Source organism: Vombatus ursinus, unplaced genomic scaffold (assembly GCF_900497805.2).
Source record: "Vombatus ursinus unplaced genomic scaffold, bare-nosed wombat genome assembly UNPS02008216.1, whole genome shotgun sequence".
Lineage (NCBI taxonomy): Eukaryota > Metazoa > Chordata > Mammalia > Diprotodontia > Vombatidae > Vombatus > Vombatus ursinus.
The window spans coordinates 355,902-375,901 of record NW_020947994.1 but is presented as its reverse complement, the minus strand read 5'-3'; the positions used below and the strand labels follow the sequence as shown (position 1 = coordinate 375,901).

Sequence of the window (20,000 nt, the reverse complement as noted above, 5' to 3'; positions counted from 1 at the left end):
GCAATCAGGGCCCAAACAGTGACCCCGTGGGCGTGGCTGGGACCTGCTGTTGACCAATCAGGGAGAGCCAGAGTGATTTGGGTTTAAGCCATGATCCTTAAGAAAGAAATCTCGGCAGTAAACCCCAAGATATCTTGTGAGATTTCAGCAATCAAAATTTACATTCCTTTGGGCAGAGCACCTAAAGGTAAGGGTATGATACCCTGTGTGGACAGAGGGAGAGGAAGAAAGGAAAGGGAAGGAGGAAGGGAAGAAGGATAGAAGGAGCTGTGTTGCCAACTGGAGCTGGCCAGTTGGGTCCCCACTGGGGCGGCTCCTACTATTCACAGGTTGTTTGTTCTTTGTTCTCGAAGAAGACAATGACATTAGAAAGGTGATGTCATGACTCACAGGTGAATTGGATTTAAGTGAGGGAGGGCTGTGCAAAGTCACCAGCCTTACTTTCTCCTCCGGAGCTGTCTGGGTCCAGTGGCAAGATATACATCAGGATGACTGGAGATGGCCCCCAGTGGTCATCTACCCTCTGCTTGAAGGCCTACCAGGATCCCCAGGCAGCCCATCATACTTTTGGACAGCTCCAATTGTTGGGAAGTTGGGTTGGGGTTTTTTTTTCTGACAACAAACTTAAATTTGACTCTTTGCAACTGTAAAATTGACTTTGACACTGCATGAGTCACTTAGCCTCTCAATGCCCAAGCCAGTTGTCTGAGACTGTGGAGAAAGTGTCCCCCCATCTTAATAGGAGTTTCCTCGCCTAGTGTTCCCTACACCCATGAAATTACAGGTCTAATCTGAATATATTCACATGTGAAATTTATTATAGACTTTTTAAAAGGTGCTCTCCTCACACTGCAGGATGTGATTTCATTTTATCATACTTTCATTTCCCTTGGTGAAGAGCATGCTCTCTTTTGTCTACTCTTTTAAACTTTGGGTCCTAATTTTGACATACTATCCCTTTCATTCTTTGATTCTATTTCCCCAGGCTTTCTACCCCTAATCTTATCACTTTCACCATGAAAGTTCTGAAAACTTTTCCTCCTGCCACAAGATTTCTAGACTACTGAAAACACTCTTGGGCAAAAAAATTTAGATCAAAACCACAAACGTATCCTTTACCAAACTTGTAAAAATCTTAATTTGAAAATTTCACATTGCATTTAAATGTAATTATGGTACAAACCTAAGTGCCCAAACATTTTCATTACACCAATTAACAGCTACATAAGCAGAAAGTTATGAATGTGTTTGTTAATAGAGATTGTTATACAAGACTTTGGGTGTAATAGAATTCACTGAAACCAGACCAACCAGGCATTATTGCTGTGAGTCATCTGCTGAGACATTAAAAAAAATCATGAAACAAATCCCTATATTAAAATGGTATTTATTCAGTTAGGTTTTTTTCCTATGTAATACAGAGTGCAATGTCACAAAAAACATATTAAAGTCCTGACAGATGACCTTTAGAAACAATTTTTTAGTTATGGATCCATTCTAGTTAAAATTCTCTACTAAAAATAAACACTACAGCAAATATATTTTCTAATTCCTGCTTATATAACAGTCACTCTTCGTAGCAGAATTACCTATTTACATACTATGTGTACAAGAGGGAAAAAAGAAAGATCTTTTTTAATTTACCTGTTGAACAGCATATATCTTAAAATTCTTCTCACTCCTCCATAGTTATCTTTCAGTTACATTCACCTCAGAATACCTGTGACTGAGCCATAAAATTCTTTTAAACCATCCATTGAAATTAAAGATACTAAAAAAGCAAAAAGATTCAACAGCTTTGATAGGAAATAAAGGGATCATCTAATGTTAAAACTAGAAAAATTTTATACTGAGAAAAATGAATAGCTTTCAAAGGACGAATTTAGAATGGAGAGGGAAATTCATCGCCAGTGGGTGGGCCATTTGGTAATGAATTATTTGGTCACGACAGCCCATGAAACAGAGACAAATACAAAATGACTCCCAGTCCTATACGCCCTCCTACTGCTTCTTCAGTGATAGTTGTTATTTGTCCTTCTTTCTCAAAGAGAACCAAGGATGTCATAAAGGTGATGTCTTGACTTGCATGTAAATTGACTTTAAGTGAGGCAGAGCAGAGCAAAGTCATCAGCCTCACTGTCTCCTCCAGTCATTGGAGTCCAGTGGCAAGACAGAAGTCAAGCTGACCAATGATGTCCCAGGATGCAGTGGGTGACCTTGGCCTTTCTAAATTAAGGGTTTTCCCAGGTCTCAGTTTGTCTGAGTACATCCATTCAGTGCCCAGGGGCTAGGTAAGAACGGAGACAAAGGTTGGCCTAGTTTACCAAGTGATAGTTGTAGATTTGCAAAAAAAAGGAATAGATTGTAGTAAGACTCTCAAAGCTTTTAGATCATCTACAAATTTAACTTGGCTGTTGCTACTACAAAGAATTAAAAATTGAGTATCGTACCTAGGCCAATGGAGAAACTAATGGTGGATTTGAGCAGGCTGCAACATCTAGCCAATGAGAAATTACAGAAAAAGAACAAGAGTGAAAAAATATCATCAGGTAATTGTGTGATAAGAAGAGAAGATAGGCTGGTCAGGTGGCTAAGGCTATGGGTAAATATCCTCAGTGCTCCACTAGTCTCTTCACAGCGTCAGAACAAATCAAAGATGTGCCTAATTTATGGGAGAACATGGACAAGAGTCATATAAGATAGGCAGGCATAGAAAGTTGCAATCTAGGGGTAGCTAGGTGGCGCAGTAGATAGAGCACCAGCCCTGCAGTCAGAAGGACTTGAGTTCAAATGTGGCCTCAGACCAAACACTTGACATGTACTAGCTAGCTGTGTGACCCTGGGCAAATCACTTGACCCCAATTGCCTTGCAAAAAAAAAATAGTAAAAAAAAAAAAAAGAGAGAGTAATGCATAATAAGGCTAGCATGGTAAGTTGGAGACAGGTTATAAAAGGCTTTAAAGAACAACAGAAGAATTTGCATTTGTTTAGAGGTAATAATGAGCGCTGGAGTTGATTGACTACAGGAAGAACTTGATCAGACTTAAGCTTTAGGAATATTACTTTTTCAGCTGTGGGGATTCCTGTTGGAATGCTGTTGCAGTAATAGAGAGGAAAGGGATGGGCCATGAATTAGGGTAGTTGCTACTTGAGTGGTGGGAACAACGCAGATGTGAAATGTTACAGAGATTGAATCAACAAGATTTGGCAACTAATTGGATTTGTGGAGTGAGAATAAGGAACAAACTTGGGTGATGGGAAGGCTGGTGCTATCCTTGACAGAAATAGGGAAATTTGAGAGGGAGCGTTTTTTGGGGAAATGATAATCATTGAGTCAGTCAACAAACATTTATTAATCACTTATGTACCAGGCTTTCTGCTAAGTGCTATGGATACAAAGAAATTAAATAAAAAACAAAACAAACAAAAACACCTTCCCTGCCCTAAAGTACCACACATTCTAATGACAAACATGAAAATGTATATGTACAAGATATGAATAGGGACAATTGGAAAGTAATATCAGAGGGGAAGACACTAGCAGAGGGGAAGTCATGCCAGAAAAGAGAAGTCAGTAACTGAGAGTGTTAGAGAATACAGAAGGGTCAAGAAATGTGAGGTTGAGGAAAGGCTATTCAATATGTTCATGGGGAGATCATTGGTAACTTTGGATTTCAATATCAGTCAATTTTCAGTTGAATGATGAAGTGAGATTGTGGAGAATTTAGAAAAATTTGAAAGGAAGTAGAAGCACCTAGTAGAGAAAGGTTTCTCAAGGAGTTTAGCCAGGAAGGGGCGGTAGGATGACAGCAGTAAAGCTGGGATCAAGGGGGAATTTTTTTTTAAAGAATCATGAGTGTGTTTGTGGGCAAGAAGTAAGGTAAGTGGGCTAGAAGTAAGGTGAAGAAAGACTAGGGATGATGGGGGAAGAGAGTAATCTCTTACCTTTAGTTGGAAAATTTCTTCATTTTCCTTACAGCTGTGGTAAGTTGGAAGAGGAGGGAATGGGATCATGGCAAGGGGAAGGGCTACCTCTTTATCCAAGATTGAAGTGGAGAAGAATGGTGGGGGATGATAACCCAAGTGATGTGGGATGAGGAGGAGGAAGATGAGAGAAGTCTCAGTGAATAGACTCAGTTTTTTTTTTCAGTAAACTATGCAGCAAGGACTTGAGCTAAGAGGTGGTAGGAGGGGGTGCTGTGGGAGACTTGAGCTAGGGACAGGCAGGGGTTTAGGCAGTTTGGTGAAGACCCAGTTGAGATAAAAGACATAAATCTATAGTGGATTCACTCAGCGTAGTATCACGGTTTCCTTCAGCTCTGTTAAGCAGCATGTGAATACAAGTGAAAGAGCCATATGGTGGGAGTAATTCATAGTGGGGGCTTGGCAAGGCATGACTGGTAATAGGACAAGGAGGGCAAGGTATTCAAGAGAAAAGGATAATGTAAAATCATTGATTCACCAAGTAAGTAAGGGAAGAAGAGAGTCTAGCCAGTGCAGGGGTGGTGGCCTGGGAACAGGGTTAGAAGTCATGAAGCATAAAGAAAGATGGAATGATAGAAGATTCTGATCAGATAAAGCAACTTCAGTATTTGGGAACAAAGAAGTGGAACCTCTGTGTTACTTTTGGACAGTTTCTTCCTCTTAGGAGCAGTTGATGATGACTAGAAACAAGTGCCTTGCAGAGATAGACGTGTGCTTGCCCATGACCTGAGAATGTACATGGATAGTTTGGGGGGAACCCAGCTTTTGTGTGAAGGAAGAGAAATTCTCTGAATTCTCTAGAGAGTGTAATAAAAATATCTAGTGTTCCAGTCAGAGAAGGGAAATTTCCTGAGTAGTGACAGCCTTTAGAGATGCTTTGTGGATAATCCCAAATTCAAGAATTCTGGACTCTGACCATCTAGTGGGAGGAGGGCATTCCCCTGATGCAGCATACCAAAAGGAGTCAGGAAACCTTTGTTCAAATCCTGCCTCTACCACTGGCTGTGTAAATCACTTAATCTCTCTGTGCCTCTATTTCTTCATTTGTAAAAGGATGATCATATTTGTAATATCTACTTCATAAATTGTTGCGAGGGACAATGAGATAATGTATATGTTTATAAAGTATTTTCAGACTTTAAAATGATGTACAAATGTCCCTTATGGAGGTTCAAACCTATGTCTAGTTTGACTACCGAATCTCTTAATTAGTAAATAGCTTCCTGTGCTTCTGGTTGAGAGTCTCTTAAACAACTTCTATTTCTTAGTATGTAGAACTACAGAGTACTTTCTTCCCGAAAGAATCAGGCTCCTTGCTTCAGAAATTCAATAAGTAATCATTTAAAAAGGGAAACTACTAGTTTCCTGTTTGAAATTAATTTATTCAATTAGATATGATTGTCAGTTTTGTTTTAGGCAATAGGCTTTGGTCCCTAGAAGAATGCTTTTTAATGGAATTATTAACATCTGGGATTAGTTTCTTTTGAGTTTTAAAATAAAAACTGACACTAAAGAAGACATTTACATTATTTATGCCATTTACATCATCATTGAGTAGCAGAATTGGGCTATAGAAAGGCTTGTAATTTGTCTTTTCCAGATCTTTATTTCATGCTCATAATTTCTCTTTGCAAAATGTATTTAGCTGAAAACACAAATTTAATACAGAATGTGGAAAACACAATTTCCCTTGATGAAAAAAAAATAATAATAATTCAAATTTATTTAATCACCATAAATTATTACCACTGATGTTTATCTCATAATTTTTATTCGCCACAGGAAGTGCCATTTGGACATGTTCAGGATGGGAGGGCAAGCACCCCCTTCTACTGCAGAAATATAAGCAAGATGACTGCCTACACTACTTAGATCCTTGTTTCTTAAAGTCACCCAAGCCCTTACAATTTAAATTGTGCAAACTGGAAAAGGACTAAACAGTGTTGAGAATGATGGAAACAAGTCTGCTAAGACATTCTTTCTGTTTTTGTTGTTGTAATCATTGTGGATGTTGTTTTCTTGGCTCAGCTTATTTGCTCTGTGTCAGTTCATATACATCTTTTCACACTTGCTTTCATCATTTACCCCTGTGCTAGCTACAATCTCTTCCCTTCCCCTTCTTGAACCCTTGGTAAGCTAGTTCAGTTCCACACTGTTCTTTTCTGTCAAGTTCCCTACCCCTTTATCCTACTAGAAATCCTGCCTTCCCAAACCCCAGCTAAGCTTAGACTACTCTTATCACCCTCTGCCTTCACTCCTTGTGGTATACCTTGTGGTACTGAAAGAAGCTGGAGAGAACCACAAAACTGTGCTGCCTGGGGCCACTACAAGTTATTAATACATAATGATGAGATTATTACATAATGTCATCTGGGCCCTCACAATGGCAAGGCAGTTACACCTCCATAATTGATTCACTGAACCACTCACCACAGTGACTTTCCAAACCTTTTCATCTCTCCTCAAACCTCCCATGGCTCCCTCTTTCCCCACCCTCTCAGCTGAGAACCTTGCCTCCTATTTCACTGAAAAAATTGAGGCCACTCACCAAGAGTTCTTTCTTTTCTCCTCCTCCTCATCCCATATAACTTTGATGATTAAGCTTACTTTTGGTGATTAGGGCTGTGTAAGGAACCAGTTGACCCAGGAGCAAGTACCCCGTTGACCCAGGAGCAAGTACCCCAGCATGTTTACTTTGGCTTTTAAGAAAATGTAGTGACCCCACTAAAAACAAGTTTCTAATGTGTAGAATCTTCACCAGTCATTATGAAATTTGACTCTCCAAAAATATACTAAATAGTTTCATTCACCTCTATGCCTAGTCTTGATTATACAGTGAGTTGCTTCAGTGATTAATGAGCTACCACCCTAGAATCCCTTATTCTTTCCATCCCAATCTCAACCACTGCACTTTCTTCATTCCTAGTATGTTAATCATAAACCATGCTAAACCTCCACCAATCAATTTCTCTGCTCCTTTTCCCCTTTTCCCAATTGTCTTTCTCTTGTCTCCTCCCCAAAGCCTATACCCACCCCATGCAAAGAAGATTTCCTTTTTTTTTTTTTGAGCATGAGGTCATTTCAAGGTCCTTCCACTCCTTCCAATATCTCAAAAACTTATATAATATCATTTCATTCTCTCCTTTCTCTCCTGTTTCAGAGTAAGTTTGTCTTCTCCTTAACAAGACTAATTCTTACCAGAATGAAAATTAGGATCTCATCAATTTTACATGACAAAATTTCATAATTTTATAATTTTTATCTTTGAACTAGTTATAATTGCTTATTGAAAGAGATTCTCCTGGGTACATATGAAAAATCATTTCAATTTTTTATCGCTTCAGCTCACTCATAATTATGTGTTTGTCACCTAATAGACCTAGAAAATCCATTTTAGATGTCTATATTGCCACAAATTATTGAGGATATGGTTAAATCAATTAGATAAATGCCTCTACATTTTATATTTCCAAAAGTCACCATATTTTTCTACTAATTTGGAATCCATAGCTAAATAAGAATAAATGTAATGTTCTTATGTTAGCATTTTGTTGAGTTCATTTCATCTTATAGTTATTAGACTATAAAACTAATCACTGGTAATTTTTGTGATCTCACCTCCAATATAGGTTTATAATTGGAGAGTTGTCTGATTCGGAAAGTGATATTTTTGAGCAGGCAAAAGAATGGGATTTCCATGGAACAGAAGAAGAGCAGAAAGCATTCAACCACGGAACAGAACTCATTCCCTGGTATGTGTTGTCTATTAGAGCTGATGTCCATCAGTTCATACTCCAAGGAGCCACCGTCATCCACTATGATCAGGATATGCATCTGTCAGCACGCTGTTTTCTTCGGCTTCAACCTGATAATAGTACTTTGACCTGGATAAAACCCACAACTGCCTCACTAGCCAATACTAAAGCCAAATCAGGCATTACAGGAAACATAGCTGAGCCTGGCAAACTTCAGTCACTTGGCAATACTGGATTAAATGGTTTGGTGGAAGGTCTCTTGGATTTGTTTTCAGCCAAGGCTGTGTACATGGGACATCCTGGCATCGATATGCACACTGTGTGTGTTCAGAACAAACTCAGTAACATGTCCCTCTTAGAGAATAGTGTGACACTGCTTTATGGGCTTCAGACTACTGATAATAGATTATTGCACTTTGTGGCACCAAAGCACACTGCTAAAATGTTATATGATGGATTATCAGAATTAACAAATGCTGTAAGAAAAATGAGGAAATTTCCCGACCAGCGACAACAGTGGCTAAGGAAGCAATATGTCAGTCTCTATCAGGTAAGGAATTTAGTATTTACCTTACATTAATGATACAAGATATTAATGGTCTCCCACTACAGTATTGTATGTAGAGAAAAATAAATAATGAAAATTTAACCTGATTGCAATTTTAACTTCAAGACTTCGTGATTAGTGAACTGCCGGGATATGTTAGTGACTAAACACTCATTGGAAACATTAGAGCTGAAACATCAAATGCTATTATAATCCCCTAATAGCCTGTGTAACTTTAGAGAAATCACTTAATGTTGTGTAGATATTAAATTATGTATCTCACATTGGAGACTGTATTGTACATACACATATACCTGCATACATATGGATACATATGTGTATCCATATGTATATAGAGGCATGGCTTGTTTTATTGTGCTTCACTTTATTGCACTTCCCAGATTACGTTTTTTACAAACTGAAGGTTTGTGGCAACCTTGCATTGAGCAAGTCTGTTGGCACCATTTTTCTAACAGCATGTGCTCATTTTGTGTCTCTGTGTAACATTTTGGTAATTCTCACAATATTTCAAACTTTTTCATCATTATTATGTTTGTTATGGTGATCTGTGATCGGTGATCTTTGATGTTACTATTATAATTGTTTGGGGTGCCATGAACTGCACCCACATAAGATGGCAAACTTAATTGATAAATGTTGTTGTGTTCTGACTGCTCCACCAACTGGCCATTCCCTAGTCTCTCTCCCTCTCCTCTGGCCTTCCTATTTTCTGAGGCACAGCAATCTTGAAATTAGACCAGTTGATAACCCTACATTGACCTTTTAAGTCTTCAAGTGACACAAAGAGTTGATTATGTGGCAAATTTCATTGTTTTCTTATTATAAGAAGTTGCCACAGCCATCCCACCCTTCAGCAAACACCACCCTGATCAGTCAGCAGCCATCAGCATCGAGGCAAGACCCTCCACCAGCAAAAAGATTCTGATTCTCTGAAGGCTCAGATGATGGTTAGAATTTTTTAGCAATAACTTTTTTTAATTAAAGTACGTACTTTTTTTAGATACAATACTATTGCACACTTAACAAACTACATTGTACTGTAAATATAACTTTTATTTGCACTGAGAAACCAAAAAAATTCATGTGACTAACTTTATTGCGATATTTACTTTATTGCGGTAGTCTGGAATAGAACCCTCTATGTCTCTGAGGAATGCCTGTATTTATATATATCCCCCCAAAAAAATTCTTCCTGGAATCATAAATCTTGAACTGGAAGGGTCCGCGGAAGTCTCTTGACTGACTTCCTTATTTTTAGGTAGAAGAAACTCAGAGGTAAGATTTGAACCCAGGATTCTCAGTACTTATTTGTATATCAGTTTGTCCTGGCCTACTACTTTGCAGACAACTCATTAATCCTAATTAATAGCTAATGTAGCTTATTAGCTAAGAGTAATAAAAGGGTAGGATTGAAGAATGAATAGAAGTTAAATCCTAAATTTTGAAAAAATTCAGGTTATATTCGAATTCAATCTATATGCTTCATTGTATAATGCCTATCTTAGTTTTGTCATCTATAAAATAGGATAATTATATATACTTTCTATTAGCTCCATGAGGACAATTCAGGTCATATTTCTGAAAGTTATATGAGATCCTTGTGGAGGAAAACGGCCCTAACTATAGGTATTATTACTATATTATAGTACTACATGTAGGTTTTACTATATGCATATCTACGTGTGTGTATTTTTATATATGTTATATGTACATATATATAAAATTTACACGTGTATTATGCTTTGCTTATCAAGTGGTTAAACTCGTATTATCTTTAACCTTCCAGAGTATCCATAAGCCCAGAAGTGAGCCAAAAGACCTCTCAGTTCAACAAGAATTGCTCTTAAAAAAATAAAGAATTGCTCTTATAATATTCAGCCATTTAAGTATTTGTTAAGTGCCTAAAATGTGCTGGGTCTTTTTCTAGGTGTTGGAGATAGAAAAATAAGACAGTCTCTCCCCTCAAGAAGCTTATGTTCTCCTGGGGGTGGGGTTTGTTGGGGGAGCCCGTCTGCTTCTGCCATTCTTCATCTTGTAGTTTTCCCCGGAAATCATCAGTTCTGTCCTCCTGTTATATTCAGAGAGTAGGGCAATGAGCAGTAAAAACAAGACAGTGGGATAAAGAGGAATGTGAAACAAGAGGAAACTGACAACAGGAAATAACAGTGGAGAAATACAGTTGTGTTTGTACCTGGAAGCAAACACATTTCTTCACTCTGAAGAGAAACATATTTTATGTGTTAAAAAAAGATTGGAACAGGATAGCAACGACCACTCAGTAAATTTAGAGGAAAACAGTTCTGTAAGGCTCGTTAGTCACTGAGGGAACTACAAAAGGAGAAAATAGCAGAACTCCCAACTAGCAAAGAAATCTCAATAAATTCAGTGAATGGGCAAGCTCAGTCCTGCATATCTGATCAGCTTCCAGAGTCATTACTGTATCAGAGCACGGTACAAAAACTGATGTTTATCCAGAAAAAGTTAGACAATCTCTCATGAACTCTGTTGAGTAAGGCAAGAAAATTCACAGTAATTTTTTAAAATTTTCCATCAAATACAGTTAAACAAGATTTTGACATTTAAAACATTCACCTTAAATTAGTGGGAAAATTTACTCATCCAAAGCACCACATTCTTCAGTGATATCCAATGAATCACTCCTCACTCTCTTTGAATTTTGTATAACCCTAAATCCTAAGCAGAAGTTCCATATAGCTTTTGTAGCCTTTCTCACTTGTTTCATTCTTTGTGGATTTGGGGTGTTGCGAGCAGTATCTCACCAAACTGAGCAAACCCTGATCATATTTGTATCTAACTTTAAACTAAATATGGTTGTGGTAATTAGATCACAGAAAAATTCCTTCAGCAGAGAGTGAGGATGAAATTTTTAAAAATACCATCATATTTTTGTGTAACATTATTAAACATGTCCCATGTGCCCAGCATTATGCTAGGTGCTGGAAATTCTAAGACGATAGTTAAAAAATGGTCTCCATCCTCAAAAAACTAACTGCCTAACTGGAGGGAGACAACATGGAAATATATAGGTGTATACAAAATAGATACAGTGTGTGATTGAGAGTGGAGGTAGAGGGAACTCATCAGTTAAACTTCATGTAAAATGTAGGGCTTCAGCTAAGCCTGAGAAATAGAGGGAGGTGAGTCCCTCTCATGGATACAGGAGATGAAATGCCACATGGGAGAAACAGTCAAGATGCCCAGTTTAGTTAGTGTGTAGAGCGGAATAATGTACAATAACACTGGAAAGGTAGTTTGGGGGTAGTTAAAAGTCAAATAGAAAATTTTATATTTGATCCTAAAGGTAATTAATAGTAAGCCACTGCAGTTTAGTGAGTAGGGGATTCCTATCGTCAGACATGCGCTTTAGGAAAGACAGTTTGGCAGCTACACGAATGATATATTGAAAGGAAGAAAGATCTGAGGCAAGACCCGTTAGGAAATTATTGCATTAGCCTAGGCCAGAGTTGAGGAGGGCTTGGACTAGAATGGCGGCTATGTGGCTAGAGAGACAGGAACAACTATTAGGGATTTTGGGGAGCAGAAAGTGCAGATTTGGCAACTAAGTGCCTATGTGGGGTAAATGAGAATATGGAGCAGAGGATGACGTCAAGGTTTCAAACTTAAATGACTAGAACAGTAGTGTTGCCCTCAACAAAATGGGGAAATTTCGAAAAGATCTGAAGGGAAAGGTAAGTTATGTTTTGGATTTGTTGAGTTTAAGATATCTATGGGATATCCATTGTGAGAGGTCCAATAGGCAGTTGGTAATGCCAGACTAGAGCTTAGAAGAGAAATTGGGCAAGATACATAGCTGAATAAAGATGGTAATTAAATCTATGGGAAATAATGTCAATAATAGAGCAAAAAGGGAAGAGGCCCAGGACAGGGCCCTGGAGTACACCTAGGGGATATGTTTTGGATGATGATTCAGCAAAGTAGACAGAGAAGTAATGGTCAGATATGTAAGAGAAGAACCCAGAGAGAGCAGGATCCAGAATCACAGAAGAGAGAATGTCTAGGTTGGAGGAGACACCAGCAGTCAGCATTGTCAGATGCTACTGAGAAGTCAGTACCTGTTAATCACTGGAGATGCAAAGACAATACATGAGACAATCTGTGCTTCAAAGGGGCTTAACTTCAACTGAGGAGATGGTGTGTGTGTGTGTGTGTGTGTGTGTGTGTGTGTGTGTGCGTGTGTGCATGCATGTGAGCGTGTATATAATTACATACAGAATAAATACTTAAAAATCCATTAGATTGTGAGCTCCTTTAAGGCAGAGACTGTTTTATGTCTCCCCAGTGTTTAACACATTGCCTGACTTGTAGTAGGCATTAATAAATGTTTATTCACTGGCTGAATACAAGTTAGTTAAATGAAAGATAATTACAGAGGAAGGGTGAAAACTAGCAGTTGGTCAAGAAGGATAAAGATTAAGAAAAGACCATTGTTTTGGTAATTAAGAAATAACTGGTGACTTTGGAAAGGTTAACTCCTATTTAAATTATGAGATTGGAAGCCAAACAGTAGAAGTTTTAGGAGAGAGGAAGAGGAGAGGAAGATAAAGCAACTAGCATAGATAGATTTTTTCCAGAAGTTTGGCTGTGAAAGAGAGAAGAGATATAGGATAATAGATTACAAAGACAGGATAGTAGGGTCTTGTAAGGGGATTTTTCAAGATGGAGTTGAGAGAGACTTAAATATGTTTTAATACACTAAGAAAGGAATCCAAAGATAAAGAGAAATTGAAAATTACAGGAAGAGGAGAGAGGGTGGGATAATAGTGGGGAAATCTACTGAAAAAGACAAGAGGGAATGGGATCAATGGCACATATAGCTGGGTTGGCCTGGACTTTCACCAAAGTTTGGAATAAAAGATAAGACAATGAGGGATAATCAGTGGCAAGGGGTTGTAGATGAAGATGAGGGGAAAAGAGGGAGTTCATGGCGAATAGCCTCTGTTTTCTCATTAAAGTATGAGAAAAGGTCTTCAACTATGAGAGTGGGGAAAATTTTCAGAAAAGAAGAGGAGCTGTGGAAAGACTATTGTCAAGAATGAAATAGAGAATGGATTAATGGATTAGGAATAAAAGGATGACCTTACTATGGTGAAGGCCCAAATGAGATTAAATAAACTAAATTTGTAGTACATCCAATGAGCACAGTTGTGACCTTTTCTAACTCTCTTCAGAAATCCATGAGTAGGAGTGGAGGAGGTAGATGGTGGGAGTAATCTAGGGTTGGGGATTGGCAAGAGCAAGCAATGACAGAATGAGAGAACAGGGAACTCAGTAGCAGAAGATGGCGTAGATTTAATGTTCCTTTTTCTGAGGAGCTTCTCAGTTGTGTTACATTCAATCCTCTATTTGTAACCATGTCATTCTTTATAGGAGGATGGAAGATTTGAAGGTCCAACTTTGGCTCATGCTGTTGAACTGTTTGGTGGCAGACGCTGGACAACACGAAATACAAGCCCAGTAACACTGTCTAAAAGTGTGGAGAAACCTATTGTCCAAAGGAACAACACCCTTGGGATAAGTTCAAATAAGAAAAAGAAAAAAATCCTTATGAGGGTAAGAGTTTGACACTTTACCATATTTCATATCAAATCAACACATGCTTAATGAACAACTATAATGTGCACCAAGGCAGGTGCCATGGGAGGTATGAAAGGAGCATAGAACATGGTCTCTGCCTTCTCATTATAAATTATAATTTAGCTGTAGAGAAAAAATTTTAATACAAATTTTTTAAATTGCTAAATTGTTTGATAGAGACTGTAAGGTGCAAGGAGGATTAGAATCACTTCCTGTAGGAGGTGGCATTTGAGTAGAGGGATTCTATGCGGTAAGATGAGGAAGAAGTGAATTTCACTGTGGGGGTCAGCCTTGTCATGTAAAGGGTCAGCAGGGATACTAGTTTGGCTGGAGTACAGAGTATGTGAAAAAGAATAATGTGTGTTAAGCCCATAAAAACAAATGGGAGGTAGATTGTAAATAGTTTTAAAAGGCAAACAGAGGAATTTGTAAAGCTTCTTAAGCAGGAGAGTAACATAACATGATCTGTAATATAAGATTATCAATTTGGTAGCTGGGTGAAGACGAACAAGAGAGAAGGAAAGACAGGAAGATAAATAATGAGGCTTTTGCAGTAATCCTAGTCAGAGTGATCTTCCTAAGGCATGGGTCTGACCATGTTACTCTCCTACTCAGTCATCTCAGTAACTCCCTATTACCTTCAGGGTCAATACAAGTACAAAATCTTTTGGCTTACAAAGCCCTTCACAACTTGGCCCCTCACACAATACAGTGCTCCATCTCTGAATTTTGCCTTTTCACTGGCTGTCTCCCATGCCTGGAATTCTGTCTTTCATTGCCTATCTTAGTTTTCCTTTGTACTCAAATACTTAGTTTTTGAAGCTTTTGAATCTCAATATTTAGTTTTCCTTTAGTATTCAGTTCAAATCCTACTTTCTCCAGGAGACTGTTTCTGCTGGCACCCACCATCACTGCTAATGTCTTCCCTCTAAGGTACCTCCTACTAGATAGATAGATAGATAGATAGATAAAGATATATACATATACACATATGTACATATACATATACATAGTTATTTGCATGTTCTATCTCTCATTAGCACGTAAACTGCTTGAAAGCAGGGGCCATTTTTGCTTTTCTTTGTATCACCAGCACTTAGCACAGTACTTGGCCATATAGTAGGCATTTAGTAGATGCTTGTTCTTGATTAAGAGTGATGAAAGTTTGGATAGGGTAGTAACCATTTGAGTGGAGAGAAAGGGATGGATATAAGATATTTTAGAGGTAGAATCGGCAAGATTTGGCAACTGATCAGTAAATTAAATGAGGATCAAGTTAAATAATATATGCCAAGTTATTTGCAAACTTATAACTCTTATTAGCTATGATGTTAGCTTTTGTTATTAGTATTTATCAGTCAACATTCATATTAAGCACCTATTGGGTAGCAGTATGTATAAAACTTTAAAAAATTAAAACATTGTAGTTTAGCAGGAAGGACACTAGCAACTGGGGAGTGTGGTCAAGTATCAAAATATTTCCTGTGGGAGGTCCCACCTGAGCTGCGCCTTGAAGGAAAGTAGGGGTTTTGAGAAATATGGCCAAAGGAGTGCTTTCTAGAGATGGGGGCTAGCCAGTGTAAAGCCATCAAACTGGAGATGGAGTTTCTGGTACACAAAACAGTAAGAAGGCCAATATGCCTAGAAAAATGTATAATAAAATTGTAAAGGTAGTTGGAGGGCAGTTGTGAAGGCATTCAGCATCAAACTGAGGAATTTATATTTTATGCTAGAAGTAATGTGGAACCTTTGAAATTTATTGAGTGTGGGGAGGGGTGTCATAGTTAGACCCATGCTTTAGCAAAATCATTCTGGCCAACATATAGAAAATAGGTTAGCATGTGGAAAAATTAAAGGCAAGGAGACCAATTAGGAGGTCATTGCAATAGTATAGGTGAGAAGTGATGAGGGCCCAAACTATGGTGGTGCTTGAATAGGTAGAGAGACTGGGACAGGTGCAAGAGATACTGTGGAGCAGTGACTTCCAGTTATGAGCTGCACTGACATGGGCTTTATAAACACAAAGGCTTTGAAGCACAAGCCAAATATGTCAATATTTGTATGTAAGAAGCTAATAGTTATGTCATAGGTAATGGAACTGAAACTATACTATGCCCTTAAGGATATACAGATTAATTCAAGATGATCTTTTATTTACCTGTACAAGAGTGTAAACTTTTTTGTGCTTTTATTTTTCAATTGTGAGAATCAGTGGTTGGTACGTTCACAAAATTTGTATATACAAGAAATGGATAAATCACTGCTGTATAAGGGAAACTGCCTTAGGAAAGAATGTTTACTGAATGTTTATTATTTTTTTTACTTGTAGAGTGAGGACAGTTGTAACAAAGAATATATATTGGTCATTCTTACAGCTACTATTTAAAGTCAACAACTTTTCACTGAATTTGATAGATTCTATGTTTGGCCATACCTTAATGCACACAAGTTTGATTTCCAAAGACCTACATACTTCAATAAAAGTTACATGGACATGAAAAAAGAGATACTGTGGAGGTAAAAACTGACAAAATCTGACAACTCATTGGATATCCATGTATCCCATGAGAGAGGGTGAGAGTAAGGAATTGAAGATCATGCTGAGGTTGGGAATGCTAAGGACTAGAAGAATTAAAGTGCTCCATTTAGAAGATAGGTGTGTTTAAGGGGAAGGTTGCAAGTTCTGTTTTGGACATACTGAATTTGAGATGTTTTTGGGACATCCTATTTGAAATGTCCAATAAGGAGTTAGTTACTCAGGACTGGAGCTCAGGAGAGAGACTAGAGTTAGTTATGGAGATCTAAGAGTCATCTACAGAGAGATGATGATTAAACCTATATTAGCTGATGAAAAGCCACTGGAAAGTGTAGCAGGAGAAGAGAAGGTCCATGCCAGAACCTTGGGGTATACCCACAGTTAGTGGGCATGATAAGAATGACACTCCAGAAAAGGAAGGAATCATCAGACGAGTAAGAATACAACGAAAAGAGAATAGTATCCTGAAAAAATCCAAGGGAAAAAAGAATAACCAGGAGGCAAGGGTTGTCAACCATATCAAATGCTATAGAGTTGTCAAGCATGAGGACTGAGAAAAGGCCATCAGGTTAGTCAGATAAAGAGGCCAGAAGCCATATTGTCAAGGCTTAGAAGAGAGTAAGAGGATTGAAAGGGAGGCTTAAAGTCTAGACAGTTTTTCTAGGAATTTGACTGAGAAATGGAGGTGAGATAGACAATAGATTGTAGGAAGGTGTGGTATACTTTGGGTATTTTAAAGATGGGGAAGATTGTATATTTCATTATATGGCAAACAAAGAACCAGAAAATAGGGAGAGAGAAGATTTAGAGATAGAAAAAGAATAACTGTAGAGGTATTTTGCTGGAGGTAGATGGAAAAAGATTTGCAAAAATGCACCCCTTTGCAGAAGTGGGGGAATGTAGATACTGAACTCCTCAAGAAATTTAGGAAGAATGCTGGGAGCTCACAGAATAGCCAGCAGGATTTTGAATGAATTATCTGTCTGGATTGAGTGAACTTTAGAGGAGGAAAAGTTGTTGAGATGATGGGAAGAGACAGTCTGAAAGTGGCAGTGGGGATCAAGCAGCATACTTATTTTTCCTCTAGGCATACCATGTTTCTGAGATTCCTTTTAACCCCAGTGTACATTTGGGGATCAAAAAAAAGATAGAATTGTAGAATCTTAACATCTGACTCAATGTAGTTTCCCTTAGAAACAATCTCATAAATTATAGTTAGATTCTCATGGAGATGACAAAAGTCTATCTAATAATATAACTACAATTTAGTATTTTATAAGATGTTATAGTCTAACCCAAGAAATTAACCTCCATATATAACATTTCTCCTTTTGGAAATTCAATTCAATTTATTAAACATTTATTAAGCACATACCATGTGCAAGGAGGCACTGGTGATACAAACTCTCTTGAGAACACAAACATTACTCTCATTAAACAAACATTAAATTCAAGAAGTTTACAAATGAATAGATAGAAGGAGAAAAATGTGTACAAATAACTGTAATACAAGGGATCACAGGAGCATGGTTTTAGAACTCGAAGAGACCACAGAGATCATCAAGTCCAGTCCTCCTCATTTCAGATGGGAAAACTGAGACCAGGTAGGTTAAGGGACTTGCCCAAGGTCATATAGGTAATAAGATCACAGCAAGAATTGAACCCAAGCCTTCTGACTCCACATTCAGCCCCCATTCATGAGGAGACAGAATAATCCAGAATATCTCAAGGAAAGATTCTGAAACAAAAGTTAAGGATTTTTAATCTCTTCATGAGCAATGGAAATCCACCTTTAAAGCAGAGACCGCGGAAGGCCATGATGAAGATGCTGGTGATGGCCTGAGCTGCAGGTGTTACTAATGCTGGGGAGTCCAGCAAAGAAGAAGTTGCAATAGTTCAGGAAAGAGATAAGTATCTGGGATAGATTAGACATGGTTCCAAGGAAAAGGAACAGAAATGTTCTGTATTCTCTGTTTCCAGGGTGAAAGTGGAGAGGCTACTGATGATGAGATGGCCACACGAAAGGCAAAAGTGTATAAGGAGTGTCGTGGCCGCAGTGGCTCAGATCCTCAAGACCTTAATGAGCAAGAAGAATCAGGTAGAGCTGTGTTTTCATATTCTAAATCTAGGTCATAGCTGGTTTTTAAGTTTTATAATAATTAGAAATTTTGTTTCGTATTAGGATTATGATGCCTTAAGAACAGCTGCTAAAGTACTTTGTCTTACTAAAATAGCCAAGTTTTCTTATCTATATGATGTATTTTAAAAAATAAAAACAAAAAAATCAGGAACAGCAGCATTAGAACTATGTTAACTTACGTTATCTTCCCTTTGTTGAACATAGAAGACATTCTTTTGATGATACAGGACACTTGTCAAAAATCTTGGTTTAGTTTTTAAAGTATATTTAAGTTTAAAGACAGCATTTAAGAGGGATTCAAGTTTCATGTTTGTTATTATGGGGTTACTGAGAGACAAATTATAAGGAAATGTATAACCTGTGACAATGTTTATTTTCCCTCCTATACTTTTACAGATCAGAATGTTTTCATTAGTCCTTCTAATAATCTGCCCTCCAGAAGAGCCCACTCTTTGACTACAGCTGGATCTCCTAACTTAGCTGTTGGAGCACCTTCACCAGTCAGACCACTCTCCTCACCCGTATTGTCACCTTCAAGCAAAAGTCAGCCTAAGTAGGGACAAATTCTTTTGTAAAATAGAATCATTAATGTCATTTAATTGCATTTTTTTATTCTTTAAATTGCTTTTTTCGAGATGACCCTATAGAAATTGACTCACTAATTTAAAACCTAGTTACCCTTGTGCCATTAATTTATTTCATTCTTCTGTATTCTTCTATATTTCCATGGTATCACATTTTAGGGCTAATTTTATAGTAGAGAGAGACTAATGTACAAAGATCTGATAGCAAAGATAAACTAGGTCTCTGATTTTGTAATGCAGGATAAGCCACATGAGTTCTGTCAGTCATTTAATACAATTATTTATAGGCATATTACAGGTATAGTGTATGTAATGCTTTGCTTACACTTGGGGGTGTAATTTGCATTGACTAGGAGATTGAGTGATGAAATGGAAAGAGCATTGTATTTGGAGTTCGAGGACCTTCCCCTTCTTGCCCAGAATCTCCCAAAACCAAAAAGAAGGAGCAAGGCAACTGTAAACAACTTGGAGATTTACCAGCTAAAGCTTTGAAATCTGCTGGTTGGGGAATCCTGGGCCCAAAGTTCTAGTGCTGCCGATAAGGTAATCGGTATTGAGAAAGGGATTCTGGCAGGTGATAGCAAAAATCACATCATCTGATTTTACTTTAAACCTGTGATTCAAAATCTTAAACTCTTGATTCAGTACCATTTCATTTGATTTCACATATGTATGCACATATACATCCATATGTACATCATGACTTTTTAAATTAATCTAACATTGATTTTTAATTTTTTTTAGTAATCAAATGAGCTTATGTGTGTGTGTATATATATATATATATATATATATATATATATATATATATATATAT

At 37.7% G+C, this 20,000-nt stretch overlaps 1 protein-coding gene across 1 annotated transcript in view; it reads left to right on the top strand.

Annotated features, from left to right (window-relative positions):
• Window positions 1–7,613: 7,613 nt before the first annotated feature.
• The window catches only part of LOC114034138 (1-phosphatidylinositol 4,5-bisphosphate phosphodiesterase epsilon-1-like), a gene marked incomplete at its 5' end in the record, with an annotated part of 125,605 nt that continues 113,218 nt past the window's right edge, over window positions 7,614–20,000 (top strand). Inside the window, 4 exons of the mRNA XM_027849740.1 lie at window positions 7,614–8,289; window positions 13,717–13,899; window positions 18,440–18,557; window positions 18,996–19,152. Coding sequence (XP_027705541.1) covers window positions 7,614–8,289; window positions 13,717–13,899; window positions 18,440–18,557; window positions 18,996–19,152 — 1,134 coding nt within the window. The remainder of the gene's footprint in view (window positions 8,290–13,716; window positions 13,900–18,439; window positions 18,558–18,995; window positions 19,153–20,000) is intronic.